At 39.8% G+C, this 16519-nt stretch overlaps 1 protein-coding gene across 1 annotated transcript in view; it reads right to left on the bottom strand.

Annotated features, from left to right (window-relative positions):
• Nucleotides 1-8: 8 nt before the first annotated feature.
• Nucleotides 9-16519, bottom strand: part of kif3ca (kinesin family member 3Ca) — a 57130-nt gene continuing 40619 nt past the window's right edge. Inside the window, exons 4-8 of the mRNA XM_066706798.1 lie at nt 13865-13983; nt 13401-13517; nt 9449-9557; nt 5455-5633; nt 9-4649 (exon numbers count right to left, since the gene is read on the bottom strand). Coding sequence (XP_066562895.1) covers nt 4541-4649; nt 5455-5633; nt 9449-9557; nt 13401-13517; nt 13865-13983 — 633 coding nt within the window. The 3' untranslated portion in view covers nt 9-4540. The remainder of the gene's footprint in view (nt 4650-5454; nt 5634-9448; nt 9558-13400; nt 13518-13864; nt 13984-16519) is intronic.

Genomic DNA, 16519 nt, shown 5'->3' with positions numbered 1-16519 from the left:
CACACCAGTTCTCAGCATTTTTTTATTGGTCTTTTTCTTACAGTGCTCAAGTTTTTTGTTTTTTTTTCCATTTCCAGCTTAAATTTACAGAATAGCAGAATTTGTTAGCTTAAAACGATAGCAAAAAACTAACAAATGAAGGAAAAGAAAAACAATGAAGTAAATAAATAAATAAGTGAAAGAATAAAATCAGAAACGGTCTGGCCGGCACACAAAAACATCATTCTGATTCCAAACACATTGCTATGGAAACAGGCAAAGAAATTTGGTCCTTTTCTCGGCCCTGACCTTCTCCCCCTCTGAAGCTATACTGCAGCTCTCGGTTTTCCTACAGGTCCCAACAGTCTCCCTTGCTTGTGCCAAATACGGCAGGCTGCCAAAGTGGAGAAGAATATACACAAGACAAGGGCATAGAAATGTAAAAGAACGGAGACTTCACACAGAAATATTGAAACCCTTGTATTTTACAAAAAGGTGGTTATCCCCCATCACCCTGAAAAAAAAAAAAGCATTTTCAAGCATTTTATCCAAAGCACCGTCGGTATTTACACTGCTCCGTATGTTTGTGCTAGCATAACAATTAGAAGGCTATTTATAGGCTGTGTGCATTCCTTCCCCTGCAGCCTCATTAATAACAACGTGTTACAGATATATCAAGGAGTTAAAAATAACATTTCCCCAACTCCTTAGTCAAGTTATGTGCTGAAAAATGGAAAAGTCTTTGAGAGATTTCACTGAAACAGTTGTGGAGAGTGAAGAGGATGAATAACCCCAATGGCTCCATACGGTTTGGGATTTCACACTGTCCCTCACAATGAAGCTGAATGTACACTGGAAACCCATGTGTTTCTTTTGTTTAAATTTCCGCTCATTCAGCCATTAGTCACAAGCACAGCAGGTGTGTGTTAGTATGATTAGGAAATGGTGAAATCTGACAGGAAACCTGACTTTTTTTTCCCACAGGTAAAAATATTGTTTTAAAGAAAAAAAAAGTAAGAATATCATGTAATTTTTAAAGTGACAGTCATCACATGATTTAATATATGTGTGGCTGAAATTCGTATCAGTGCATTTACTGACTCAGGTACCGTCAGAAGTCTGTGCAGGCTGGGGTCTCCCGGGAATACAGAAACATGTTGATGCCTCGCAGGGGTGAAAATATAATCACAATCAGACACAGAAAACAAGATTGACAAAACAGCCAAACCCTAAAAGAGCATACTGTGTCCTGGTAAACATTTTTTTAATATAAAATAAAGGCCTGCTCATATGTGTGTGCTGCATGTGACATTTCCAAATCGCCCACTACTGTCTGTCTGTGATGGACTTGTGGTGTTTGCAGTAAAGAGAACAGTCATTTAGTTAGGGAGGAGTATTTCTGTGAGGGGGTCATAAGAACATGGGCAATCAGAGGAGTTTATGCTCATTACAATGGGAGTAGATGCATAAATGAAATGGTACCCATTCCTTGCTTTGTCATCCTTTGTATTGTTCTGTATGCCACTGCACCTAAAACGGGTCACAATGGAGTCACTAAAGGGGAACCTGCTGTAGGTGGCAGCTTGGGGAAGTGGGAGGAAGGACAGGGTTGTGTAAGTGGGAGAGCCAAGTTCATTGTGAATATAAGACAATGGCAACAACAAATGCAGCGGTTCTGCTTTACCTGCAACTCTGAGTTTTCTCAGACTCTGGAGATGCCGGTGATCACTACAGTACTATTAACACAACCACCGGCCCGGGACACGTCTCTATCAGTGCAACTAGAACACGACACTCAGTCTTCAAACACATGCTGAGGTCTCTACACGTCTTCCAAGGAGAGGAGGAATACATCCCCGGCATGAGCAGGAAAGACCTGGTTAGCCGAGTTCGTTGGAACTAATCCCTGGACTGGGTCGGTGTATTCTCTTGAATTCTCTTGAGTGCCGACAACCCCAACAAAAAAATTAAAACGCTTCCATTGCTAGAAGTAAGCCATCTGACTTTCACTTTATTCAGTGTTTGCATTTTTAATTTTTCTCAATACGTTGCCTGCAGTACACATACAGTGGAGTGGGTCTTCTAATGGGTACGAATGCCTGAAAAAACTAAAGCCATTTGAAAAGAAAATCAAACCGTGATGGACATGAAATTCAGGGCATCTGCAAGATATTCATACACATCATTCCTACAGATCATTTAAATAAAGTTTCAAAATGTCAAATGTCAAAAGGACACACACAGCTGCTGTATTAGTATTCAGAGATTCTTAAGTAGGACAACAAACGCGTACACACTCTAATACGGTCAATAATGAAGGCACAGCCTCCAAGAGCAGTTATATCGAAGACAGACAGAAAAAGAAGGCCCAGTGATTACCAGGTCAATCTCTCAGTGATGACACTAAATCCTTCATATTTCCTTCAGTTTTTAAGTATATTTAATGAAAGGAAAGGTTTGCATACTGGCATCAGGAGAAAGAGTCTCTGCCTACCTTGACATCCCTCATCGCACGCAGGAAGATGAGCTGTACTAGGAGGCAGTGTGAATAACTGAAATTAACTATTCAGGAGCAGAATTACTCTGCTTGATTCTTCCTGCATTGTTACTCTTAACCTCCCCTTTGTCCACTAATGTAATCCTAAACTGATTAGCCTTATCTGAAGTCAAACTGAACTGCGAGAGGTCCTTGCTATCTCCCGTTACCAAAGCTACACTTTCCAATTTGCCGTATCACATGTGCCTGCGGTCATACAAGTAACAGTAAGAACACAAGTAATCACTTAGTTATAGACACAGTTTCTGCAAATCGTTCACAATTATTTTTGCCATCTTCATAGGCATTCATTTCCTAAGCAATACAATCAAGGGTTACACAGAACTCACTCTATGCTCTCTATAGTGTACTAATCTAGTCTAGTATAATGTACTATTAACCTCTGCTGAAAACTGTAATTGCATTCAAACTACTTCTATCTGCGTGCAGATATTAAAGTCAGTACTTATATATAGTTCAATCTATGCAATCATTTAAAAGTGTATTTTATATAAATAGAAATCTCACTGTAAAAAAATGGCTTACATTTTTTTCTCAAGCATAACCTGTCTTAATATTGTATCCCTATGTGTTTATACTTCCTAATTTATACTGCATGGCAAGCTGTCAGGAACAGACAATCACGGAAGTTCAAGGTTTTCCTAATAGTGTTTACATGGAAACTGAACCTTATTTTATCGTCACCAGTCCATTATCCAAGCAGAGCATGGAAACTGGGTGTGCCTTTCCATCGAACAGATCAGATGCAGGACCGCGTGTGTGGAAAATGATCAACTGTGAATCAGCATCTCAGATCTAGCATGGATGTATTCCATGAACCTTATCCATGTCTATAATCAGACTAGTGTTTGCATGTCTGTACTGGTATGTGGTCTACACCAAAAACAAAATAAATAATTGTAATAATAATCCAAAGACATTCAGTCAGCCCGGTGACTAACAGTCTAAATGTCCATTAACAGACATGTAAACTAACAGTAACTGATGCCCACTGTAACAGCAGCATGGCCACAGAAGAGCCATGCTGAGTGAGTGAACCTGCTTATTCTTGAGGACTAGAGTATCTAATGCAAATTTAAAAGACATCTCTTATGTTGACAACCTCCTTCTGACTTATTTCTAAAACCTAAAATGACTACTCCCTGGGATTATGTATAAAATAAACAGAAAAAAAAAACATGAACTGAAATATTAGATTTGATTATAAGGACAGGTGGTTTATCTTTGTGGACAGATTTTAGGAGAAATGCAACAAGTACGCTGTAACTTCACATTTGCTAAACTGTATAGCACACCATTTTAATTAATCTAAACCATCAATGCCGAAATACCCAGATTGGCACATCTACAGAATGAACTGAGTATTCTGGTGTAACTTGATTGCTATTTTTTTTAATTAACAAAAAACTAAATCGGCAGTTGACTTTGCTTTGATGACTGTAATTTCAAGTAATTTCAGGTCTGTAGTGCTTTTCTGAAGAGGAGAAAGATTTTTATTTTCTGTTTAGAGGGGAAAACCAAGCAGAAGATCAATCCATGGCAGCCTTTTCGAAACACCATTTTCCTTTTCAAAATAGCAGGACTTCATCCTATGAGCACAGTTTACAATTTACACAAAAAAAAACCTTTTAGCTCTCTGTTATGTTTTACAAAGCATGACATTTTGACAGCCTGTTACTGTACATAGTGAAGGCCAGGCTGCTGAACATCACCCAGACAGGGCCACATGCTAATTAGTGAGGTTAAATACAATCTCTGTGACATGGAGTCTTGAAGGCCTCAATAACTGGCTCAGATGAAAACTCCAACCGCAATATTGTCATTTTTTTTGTTTCTTTTGTTGATGCTTAGTAATCCACAATGAACAATATTGTAGCTCCTCTTGCATAAAAATAAAATAATCTTATTAAAACACAGAAGCTCATTGGAAGCTGGCAGCACCTGAGCAACAAGCAGGCCAAGGAAGCCCCCTGTGACTGCTGGCTTCACAGGAGAGAAGGTGCTTCACGGGTGGGAGGAAGCTGCTGCCCCGTGGGAGTGGGGGAAGTACGGAGATGCGGAAGCCAGGGAGAAGCTTGACGATGAAGATGATACAAGTCTGGGGGCTTGACACCTAGGATGGAAAAACGGGATCTATGTTACACCAGAGCATGGGAGAGGATGAAAAGGATGCGAGCGAGAGGGCAGAGAGTGAACAGGCCATGTCATTTCTGCACATCATGGGCCGTCAAACTGAAGGCATTGAAACCGAATGTATTAACAGAGGGGATTGACAGCCCGTAACAGCACTTCAAATGTTTGTCCAGATTTTTTAAATAAAAATGAAGCATGCAAGATCTTCTCTTTCATACACCCAGTTGGCAGATTGGAGAGGCCAAGATAAGTAAAGCGTTTTTTAATACTAACACTGTTTGTTTCTCTGACCACTACTGCCGACACCAAATATGTTCACACAGAATACTGCCACTCCCACCTGCAATTACTTTAGTCAAAGTAATGGTTTATTTTTAGGTCTCTGCTAGGATTCCTCCCCACACTGACACAGCATTCATGGGAATCAGATCAGCCAGCAAGCAGTATTTTTTTGGACACTTGAGGTGATTATCCCTGTTGGCCAGGCTTGGGATTGTTAACGTAGCATGTGGGGTCCAAGCACCAGCTCAGTTTCGAACTGCTGCCACAGACACCCCCCCCAAGTGCCTGTGTGGTCTTCACCGCTCCACCAGCAGAGGGCTTGGCCAAGAGTGGTCGCCTGACACGGGGGGCTTGATCGCTTTATTGTAACAAGCCCACACACTAAGAGCCCCATTAAGTAACCCCCGGGGAGCTTCACTTGCCAAAACTGGTCCCTGGCTGGGCGGGTTTGAGTGCTACTGGACTCAGAGAGGGATGAGGTCACACGATAATCCTTCACTTACCACGACCGGGACTTCCTGACGCGGTTGGCTGCGGCCCGCTCCCTGTAGGCGGCGTTGTCTAGCATAAGATCACGGCCCAGCTGGAGCGCCAGGTCGTGCTCCGGCTGAGCTTTGGTAAAGTCCAAGTGGAACACGGTAGGAGGGGTGATGTCCAGCTCCAGAAACATGATGTTCTCAGCCTGTCAAAGACAACACAGAGGATTTCAGCACAGGCTCACCAAGGACAGAAGGATTGGTCACTGGCTGGGTCCAAGGCTTTGTTGCTTTTTCATAAAAGGATATCCTAACCATTGCCCTCACATATTGATGCCTACATAGTCATATGTTAAAAAAAACTGTAAATATATATTTAATTGTTGTATTTTTTGTCAGGCATGACATATATTTTTACTTCAAATTAAATGTCAAATCCACTATTATCAAAATGTAACTTTAAATAACAATTAACAAAAGTTAAATGAAAAATAGAATACATCAATTCAAATACATAAAATGTATTGGAATTAAAGCCATATTTTCCATATGGGTGCATTTAATTTATTTAGATATTTTACAGTTCTAAGTTCCTATTATTACATTTGCTCTCTTTACAATATTTTCAGATAATATTGCTGCACTTTTCAACACAATGCAGTGGTTCTTAAGATGGCCAGTTAAGTGTAAGTATGAAATATACAAACTGCTTAGGTTAATTTACAGTTATTCTCCCTCTTTAAACCCTTTATCAGGATCAAAGATGAATGCAAATGCAGCTTAACTGGTTGTGTGAGGTTGGATAGAGTTCATGAGAACACTAAGTCCTGGGCAATCCACAATGTGGGAGTATAAAATGTCACACTCAGAGGGGGGATCTCAAGTGTCAGCTTCTCCAAACCCAGAGGGACGGTGATGTTCTCCACTCCCCTGTCCTGTCAAATGTTCTCTAAGGTAAACAGCTGTGCCTGATAAATTGCTGCACAGATGACACAATGATTTGGCTGAAATTGCTAAACAACATTTTGCTAATTTGTTCTAAAAACCTAGTTGGGGTTCCAACACTCCGGGCACGATTGAGCATCTCGTGACCGTTCAAGAAGCAGGATATACAGGATGGTATCCTGGTATCAGTGGGAGGTAAAAAAAAAAAAAAAAAGAGTGAAAAATTAGCATAAATGAGCTGAAATATAGTGATCAGACCAGTTCAAAGGGGGAGGTTAGGAGAATTCACTGTTCAAAACCTAAACTGTGTTTTTCTTATACAAGGTCTAGCCTTTTCTTTTCCATTGCTGGGAAATAAATACACCAGTTAAGACTAAGTATAGTCCCTCCTACATAGCATTATAGTCATGTACAAACATTTGAGCCTGTTTTCCAAGGGAATTCAAGTTCATGTGGGGCAGTGCTGTGGATGTGTTCACTACAATTCTTCTCAACATGCATAGCTTTCCACTCTAGTAAAGAGCTGTCATGTAAAACCTTATTTGTTAAGACAGGGAAGGACACACTCTTTCTTCATCTGAAGCCTGTGATTTTATGAGTGTCAGCCCTTTCAAACTAAACCCACATGCCCAAGGCACAATCGATCTGAGCTGCCCACTCAGAATAATTAATTTAGGCAGAAATCTTTGTTTGGCTCAGTACCTTGGTACTTTGAAATACTGAGCAGATTGTCATCAGTATTTTGAAATAATTACCATTGTTGTTGTCTGTAGCAGTCTAATACTTAAAATCTAAAACTGAGCAAAATCATTACAGATGTTTGAGCACTAAATATTGAAGCATTCTAAACATTTTTCACAATTAAACGTTCCTCACAAAATAATTAATTCTCAAAGGCAGATTGGTTGGGTTATTCTTGGCAGCGGGTATTTCCAGACATTACCCAGACTTATTGTACAAGGTCGATATAATGCTGACACAGTACACGCTGCACCGAATATGCAAATAAATACGCTGTGCTATAAATAGCTTTAATCTCTTACATTAAGTCTGGATTGTGTCAGAGTATTACTTTGATCTAAATTGGGCTTATGATCTGCTTGCTTGAGTGATTTTCTCACTGCACACCCATCTCAATAGATCAACAGTTTTGCTGACATACAGCCTGCCCCCAACAATGTACTGATATTGATTGATATGTATTGATATCAATGTATCAATGATTGGAGGTAAAGAGAGAGGTACAGTTATAAGCAAACCACAATCATTACATAGCCCTGAAATCAGAAGATAGTAATCCAAGTAAAAGCTGGATCGCGACACAGCATAAGGAGGGACTACTTTAATAAAATGAGTCCTGTTTGTGTAGAGTCCACACAGCATGATGGCAAGGCAGCACACATGGTCCTTCACAGAACAGAGGAGAAGAACGTGGCAAATTTTAAGCTTGTGAATGTAATTAACCAAAGACCTGTGGAGGGTGGCTATAGGTCCTTCAGTAAAGACCCTGCAGGCTTTTCCTTAACGTGTATGAACTCTCAATCCTCAAAGTGGAGGCCACAGAGAAGCATTTTGTAAGGGAAAATATGCCTCCGTTCAAATTAAAGAACTGCTGTTGTAGGTAAGTAGCAGGCATCTGTCTCATAGGCTGGTTTTAATTTTCCAGCTTGCTGAATAAAATGGTAACATTTTCTGCATTGGTGAGATTTCAATTACAGCAAACTGACTGCTAACCACCCATGAGAATTAACATTTACTTATTTATGCACTGAACACCGATGTGTATTAACAACCTGGCTCTTACACCAGTCGCTGCGTTGTACTGCGCGTCTGAGAGGAGAGTTTTGGCCTTTCTTTCATCACAATAAGTCACCCCAATCAATACCAATCACTCCAGACTGGTTATTAATGTTACTCTGAGATCAGGACGCATGATGTAATCTAAGTTAACCCATAGCTACTGTTATTGATCTGAGATAAGTGAAATGCAGCAATACATTTTCTTTGGGATTCTTTAGGCCTGCAAACTCAGTTCCATGCAAATAAATCTCTTTAATCTCTGCTGATAGATACCAATATCTTTGACACATAGTTCCTTTAATATGAAGTCCCTCCTTCTATTTTCTACATCATTTTCAAAGGAAAATTTTTAAAAAATCAACTTGCTCACCCCACTAGAGAACTGTTATCATTGGGACATATACCCTTTCCCCCCGATGAACCCTATCTGTGGCTATCGCTGACCTATTGACTCAGGACAATGGATTGAAGACTGGACAATTTTTTCATGACCTTCTTGGCTGGTAGGGGTCACTGAGTCGAAGTGAAGCTAACTGTCAAACTGACATTCACCGCTGGAGCTACCAGTAGGCGGGGCCAGTTCACGATCCTAATTTGCAAGTCTCACAGTTGCAACCCTCAGCTCCTCCTCACACAAGCTTACAGTGGCCGAAAACGTCCACATCCTAAACTGTATTTATTACTAGTACATATTGCAATGGAAACTACCTCATATGAAGCATGCAGGTTAGAGGGAAAAAAAAAATTGTTTCTAATAAAAGGAGGGACTAGGAGGTCTTTTCCAAAATACTTGTCGGATTCAAATAGAATTTAGGCAAAAATACGATACACACACCCACAATCCTTTGTTTGTCCCAATTAAAAATGTAATCTGCATGTGGCAGCACCGTCCTGCAGTGAAAATGTTTGCTGAGTCGATACAGAAGGAGCCCCAGCACAGAAATGTCATTAACCAACCTCCCACCCCCCGCTGGTGTTGTAAATGTTGGCAGGCAGAGTCCGGCTGCGGTGGCATTTAAAAGAAGACACCCACGTACACACAGAGCTCTCCGTCTTCTGACTCAGTGTGCACGGGGCAGTGCCAGGCGAGGCTTCATTTATGTTAACCCCTCATTCCTGCTGCTGTATAAATAATGGCGATCGGAGAGGAAAATTAACTGGGATTGCATCTGCCTCGACACTTCTTCTGTTCCGGGAATTGCAATTCAAATGCAAGCGGTACATTCAGACATCTCTGGGGTCTGCTCCTACCCAGCTCTCCTCATTCATCACCTACCCGGTATCTAGGGTGAGCTCCCATTGCTATGGCAACCCGCGCATACTGGCTGATTGGTCTCTTGTAGCCAACTGCAGACGCCGGCCTTCTCTTCATCTGAATATTTTTGCTGGGGGAAAAAAAAAAAGAGGTTATTTCATCAGCCCCCTGGTATTTGATTTTAATTGTGTATTAGAAAATCTGTGAAAAATTTGAACATCAGAAAGTGTGTATAGAATTGGTGGAAATCTCATAAAATATTACCGTTTATTAAAGTCTTTTCATATTATTACCCAGTAGGCAAGAAAAGCAGTAGGTGCCACACAGCCACATTCGTCTAACAGTGGATGTAGAAAGATATATACGTGTAGGCCTCATAATCTGAGCCTTTACTAGCTGTACATTCATTCAGTGCCAAACTGACAGATACCTCGATGCCACCCAGTCATGTATCCCCTTCTATTCACATTGTTCTGATAACAGGAAAAAAGTAAGAACAACAACACAGAGATGATTTAATACATGAACATACTACCTACAAGGCTGTCAGAGACATGCTTTAGTCTGATTGAGTCTAGTTCAATGGAAGGTGGAGATGATTATTGGCCAACTCTAAGTTAGACTAGGCTAATTACATTAAATCCCTGTGATTTGAAATCAATTGAGCTGTGGTCCATGCAAATAAATAAATAAACAAACAAACAAATAAATATTAGTCAAATCAACACAGGTTTCACAAGGTGAAGAGAGGTAAAAAACTGTTTCAATCTGTTCATGCTGGTAAGAAGCCAGGAAGTGTTCACGTCTACTGAGGGAAAAAAATGAAACCCAGAAGTTATTTATTAAACCCTTCAACCAAGCATGCAACAGCAACAAGCATCATATACATCACAAATATATATTTTTAAAGACAGAGAGCTTTAAATAACAATTTACAGTAGCTGTCTACATTCCCTGCTGACTAGTTCCTTAACACAGAAAAGCCAGCCAGCATTAATTTAATCATGAGAAAGAATAGACAATAGTGTCCGCTTGGTAATGCAGCCATTTCAAGAAGATGGAGTGAAGGCAATTACCTGCACTACAAGAGGAACACACCACTTACAAGTAAGAAGAAACACCAGAAATCGCCTACAGTTTAGTTATGTCAGATAGTAATATTGCATGAAAGATGACTGGACAATAATGGGAGTCAATGACTGGAGTAATTTCCTCCTTCTGGACAAGACACCCTTTAACCTTTTTGGTAACTAAATGAACTGCAAAAGTGCAAAGGAGAAAGGGGAGAAAGACAGGAGCATCACTGTGCACCCCTGTGCTGAAGCATCTGGAAACTGTCTGGTTCTTTTCCTTTTTGTTTTTTAAGCACAGTATCCGTCCTTATTGTTCCCGAGGGGACAGCTTTGAACGATGACTGGTAGCTGGAAACAATGGAAGATAATCCCCACAGCATCAAACATTTTCCACAAGCTGATTTCCATGATGACTTAGCCTCTTGCCATTCAGACAAACAAGTGCATAAATAGTTAGAAGACTGGTACTGAAAGCAACTGATATCAAATATATGTCTGCTATGGCTACTGAGGAATCGAAGAGTTAACGCAGCCCTCCATTTAATTGTGTCCATCTCTCAGAGGACTAATGCTAATGCTAAATACCACTACAATGACTTCAGCTTTTTCAGTAGTTTTTAATCAGAAACTGTCTATTTTAAAATGATTGATTCCAATATGTAGCTTGACAACATCAGTAGAAATCCAGTCAACATGACTCAAATACAATTTCTATGCTGGGTTGCACAGTACATTTCCCGAAGGTTACAGCCGCCCTCTATGCTCCCTGACCTTGTCAAAGTACGGCGATCAGAAGGATACCGCTGCATCCTCTCAGAGGAGCTGGCCAACGCAGCCTCCAGACACACTGGCAGAGATTTGCTGAAGGAGGATTTATTGTTAACAAAGCTAATGTGCCTCCAAGGAATGAGAATCAGACAGGAGTTAAAAGAAAAATGCAGTCCCAGACAGCAGAGGCTTAAATCAGTATATACAGTCAAAGACAACATCCAGCCAAGCCGACAAACATATAACGGGTAATATTAACAATGTTACTTTGAAGAAACAATAAAATACACATATTTAAACATGTACATAGTGTACAGAAACAAACTGATAAGGCCACTCATGGCAAAGCTTGCCACAAAAGCTGGAGTGCTATGCATTATGCAAAGATGGCTTAGACCGCTAGCGGGCACAACAGCAGCGATCAACAGTATAATTAATCAGTGACAGATATTAAAAGCGAATAATAAAAAATGGTTACAGGGCCGGTTTTATCGCTGTTCCCTGTTCCATATATAAAAACAAAATTAATAATTGAAATGATCAAAACTGAATTGGGGATATTCTGAATATTCTGTTCCTTCTTTTACCGCACGTGAAACTAAATATCATAGAAGAGTATAAGTGGATCTTCGGGAAGGTTATGATAGTAATAACAGAGAGGAAGAGTATTTTAGAGAAGCTGTCAGTGGATTATGATGTAGAAATAATACATTTTAAATAGGTTTACTTTTTAGATGTTGGCTGTAATGATGAACCATTCCCTGCCTTATCTCAGGAGAGCTGCTTCAGTGCCTTCGTACCTTCTTCCCATGTAGCCAAAAACAGGAAACATCATGCTATGTCTAAACTGAATTAGCTGGTATAAATGTTACATAATCGAAAGACAACAATATGATCACATCAACACTTTCACTTTTCACCCTCGGGAAACTGTGATATCAATGCATAATTATAATTTTTAGTTATTCCCCTGAATTGATGTTTTTAGCAGATTCTCTTGGGAAGGCTGAAATGTATTCATTAGCAGACAAATTGTGCAGTCACAGATGAGCAGAACAGTGACTCACAGCAATCTGACAGAACATAAACTGACCTGGTACCATTTCAGATTTCAGTGACAACAACAACTTATAATTGTGTAGCACTTATCATAGGGGCTGAGGTTCCCAGAGCACTTTGCAATAAAGCTTCTTGTGGATCAGTGAGTATACAGTGAATTTCAACCACCATCACCACATAAAAACATCGAGGCTATCATCCCTAATATTCGAGCATAAAAGTGACTGAGTAATTCAAGATGAACCAAGCTCTCAGGACTTATGAAGGGTAAATATAATTATGTATATTCATATGAAAAGGTACCAGTGAACTTCACAAGAAACTACTTTTCACCACTTAGTGTAACAATGTCAGTTTGGGATTGTCAGAAAAAAACAACAACAAAACGAAGCTCGCAAGTTTTAAACAGCCTGCATGTTGTTGCAAAGTCGCAAGTCAACCAGGGGTTTGTGAAACTAACATTTTACGAAATACATATTTTCTGAACCCTATTCTTTTTCCAAAACCCTAACCTAACACCACCACTGGTTGTTGACTCCAGGATGATGACAAATGTTTACAAAGCTGATGTAACTGTCCTGATTGTTTATTGCTGACATAAACAAAACCATTTCCTACTCCTCCCTGGCTATTCGGTCTTGTCTGATTTCACTTCTGCTGTTACACAGACAGACCTCAGAGATGGAGGCCTTCTGTTGCCATCCAACCCATCCATTAAGCTGTGCAAGAGTAGCCTTTTCCAGCAGCAGGGAGCATTCACAGTTCATGCAGTATTCCCTGCCGCCATTTGTGGAATGCACGAAACATCCCAACAGTATACATACGAACTACAAACCTGTAACAGATGTATTTTAAAATCAATAATTTATGGGTGGGAATGATTTTAAACAGAAGTCAGCATAAAAAGCTATGAAAGCAAAGCAAAGAAAAACAATACGATTTTAATTAAACCAGCCGTTCTTTACTGTAGAATTCACCTCAGGTTCCTTATGAAACCAGGCTATAAAATAAATCTGCCTAGATAATTCTGTCATTTATTGTTATTCCTCTGGGGAACAGAACACAAGACTTACTTTCCAGATGGGACAAGGGGCTGGAATTTCCACTGGTCTTCCTCGGCGTCAAAGACCAGTCTGTTCATAATTTTGTTTTTCTCCTCTGGAGGAATGAAGTTTTCAATGATCAGGTACCTGCAGGCCAAAGCAGGGATAATAAATAGTTATAATTAATAAATAAATAAATAAATAATAATAATAATAATAATAATAATAATAATAATAATAATTTCCCTGCAATTTAATATTTTTTATTTTGAATTACAAACTGATAAAAGATTTTAGTTTACTATAATGTTATTAAGCTGACTTCAATTATACATAACATAACTTTTTGTATCAAGCTTTGTAGCAAGACTTGGTGGTAGCAGTTTCCAGGAACCTTTTCAAATAAAATTAAAACTCTTTTCGGTCCCACTTTCTTGCAGCGAATGGAAAAACCTGCTGTCTGAGGCACAGATCAGACAGTGTTTAGCGCTCACTTGAATTTGAGCTCTCGGGTCAACTCGTTCTGGGTCTGCTCCAGGTCCTGCCTGGTCCTCACGTGCTCGTCGTGGAGGTCCTGAATATCAGCCTTCACTGCCTGCAGCTTAGAGTACAGCTGTGCCAAGAACACATCACACAGAGTTACACACTGCCCCACACAAAGGCCACCGCCAAGCCCTTCCGCAGGCCACTCCTGGCTCTTAAACAAAGGTCTTCTAGCAGCTGGTATGTCACTGGCGTCACCAGGAACGATATTCCCAATCCTTAGGGCTGCACTGCCGGTCTGGGCCATGCTATGGCACCTAGATGCAAAAAACATTCTGCTGGGTTTGTTTCTTCAGTGGGGAACTCTGCATCTGTGAGCCTCAGCAGATGTAATTTATATCCATAGCATGTCTAATAAGACAAATTGGTTTTATATATATATATATATATATATATATATATATATATATATACAGCTCTGCAAAAAATTAAGAGACCACTACAAAATTATCAGTTTCTCTGGTTTTACTATTTATATGTATGTGTTCGGGTAAAATTATAATTTTTGACAACATTTTTCCCAAATTCCAAATAAAAATATGAATGGAATGGAATGGCTGCCATACATGCAGAGATGCTGATTTAACAAAAAATTGCAGCGGTCCAATTCCAGAGCTGTATGTATATACACTCACCTAAAGGATTATTAGGAACACCTATTCAATTTCTCATTAATGCAATTATCTAACCAACCAATCACATGGCAGTTGCTTCAATGCATTTAGGGGTGTGGTCCTGGTCAAGACAATCTCCTGAACTCCAAACTGAATGTCTGAATGGGAAAGAAAGGTGATTTAAGCAATTTTGAGCGTGGCATGGTTGTTGGTGCCAGACGGGCCGGTCTGAGTATTTCACAATCTGCTCAGTTACTGGGATTTTCACGCACAACCATTTCTAGGGTTTACAAAGAATGGTGTGAAAAGGGAAAAACATCCAGTATGCGGCAGTCCTGTGGGCGAAAATGCCTTGTTGATGCTAGAGGTCAGAGGAGAATGGGCCGACTGATTCAAGCTGATAGAAGAGCAACTTTGACTGAAATAACCACTCGTTACAACCGAGGTATGCAGCAAAGCATTTGTGAAGCCACAACACGTACAACCTTGAGGCGGATGGGCTACAACAGCAGAAGACCCCACCGGGTACCACTCATCTCCACTACAAATAGGAAAAAGAGGCTACAATTTGCACAAGCTCACCAAAATTGGACAGTTGAAGACTGGAAAAATGTTGCCTGGTCTGATATGAGTCTCGATTTCTGTTGAGACATTCAGATGGTAGAGTCAGAATTTGGCGTAAACAGAATGAGAACATGGATCCATCATGCCTTGTTACCACTGTGCAGGCTGGTGGTGGTGGTGTAATGGTGTGGGGGATGTTTTCTTGGCACACTTTAGGCCCCTTAGTGCCAATTGGGCATCGTTTAAATGCCACGGCCTACCTGAGCATTGTTTCTGACCATGTCCATCCCTTTATGACCACCATGTACCCATCCTCTGATGGCTACTTCCAGCAGGATAATGCACCATGTCACAAAGGTCGAATCATTTCAAATTGGTTTCTTGAACATGACAATGAGTTCACTGTACTAAACTGGCCCCCACAGTCACCAGATCTCAACCCAATAGAGCATCTTTGGGATGTGGTGGAACGGGAGCTTCGTGCCCTGGATGTGCATCCCACAAATCTCCATCAACTGCAAGATGCTATCCTATCAATATGGGCCAACATTTCTAAAGAATGCTTTCAGCACCTTGTTGAATCAATGCCACGTAGAATTAAGGCAGTTCTGAAGGCGAAAGGGGGTCAAACACAGTATTAGTATGGTGTTCCTAATAATCCTTTAGGTGAGTGTATATATATATATATATATATATATATATATATATATATATATATATAATGTTTTTGGCCGTCCTTCCATTGGAAAGTTAAATTGCAGCCAAGAAATCATGACTTTTAAGAATATATCTGTGTGTTCACTGAAGCAATGTAGAGTTGATGTACACTGGGACCACAAGCACTACTCTGACAGGCATAATGTGCAGTAGGTCAAATGGTAATACTGAAATATAAATGGAAATCATTTTTGAAGTTGTAACAATTACTTCTTCGTCTGTAAATAAGACTAGACAGTTGTATACATTATTGGGACTGCAAAAGTAAACCTACTTCTCAAACACATTTGTGTCATTTTATACAGTTGTTAAACTATAAAAATAATGGCTGACTTGCTGGCTAATTTAATTCAATAAGATATAAACATTCAGTACATACAGAAAAAAACTAATGTTATTAGAGAAAAAAACACTTTTCAATCCCTCTGACCTTGCATCAGTTTGACAGATTTATTGCACATGCGTCAATGTAACAGAGAAAGTAAAGTAAATGAATAAAGTGAAACATTACCATGCAACCTTTTAAAAAAAAAAACTTTAAAAGGAAAATGTTAATATTAGTGTTTCAAGCAGAATTGGCATGAAAACATAACCATTCGTGTTAATGTGTGTCAATGGACAGAGTACTTCAAGGCTGCCACACAGCTCCTCAACCTAAAGAAAACATAAAACTGTAAAACATGTCATTGAAGAAAATAGTGAGAAAACAAT

The sequence above is a fragment of the Amia ocellicauda genome, chromosome 1 (assembly GCF_036373705.1).
Source record: "Amia ocellicauda isolate fAmiCal2 chromosome 1, fAmiCal2.hap1, whole genome shotgun sequence".
Classification (NCBI taxonomy): domain Eukaryota; kingdom Metazoa; phylum Chordata; class Actinopteri; order Amiiformes; family Amiidae; genus Amia; species Amia ocellicauda.
Note: the sequence above shows the minus strand (reverse complement) of the source record. Positions and strands in the feature narration are given on the sequence as shown.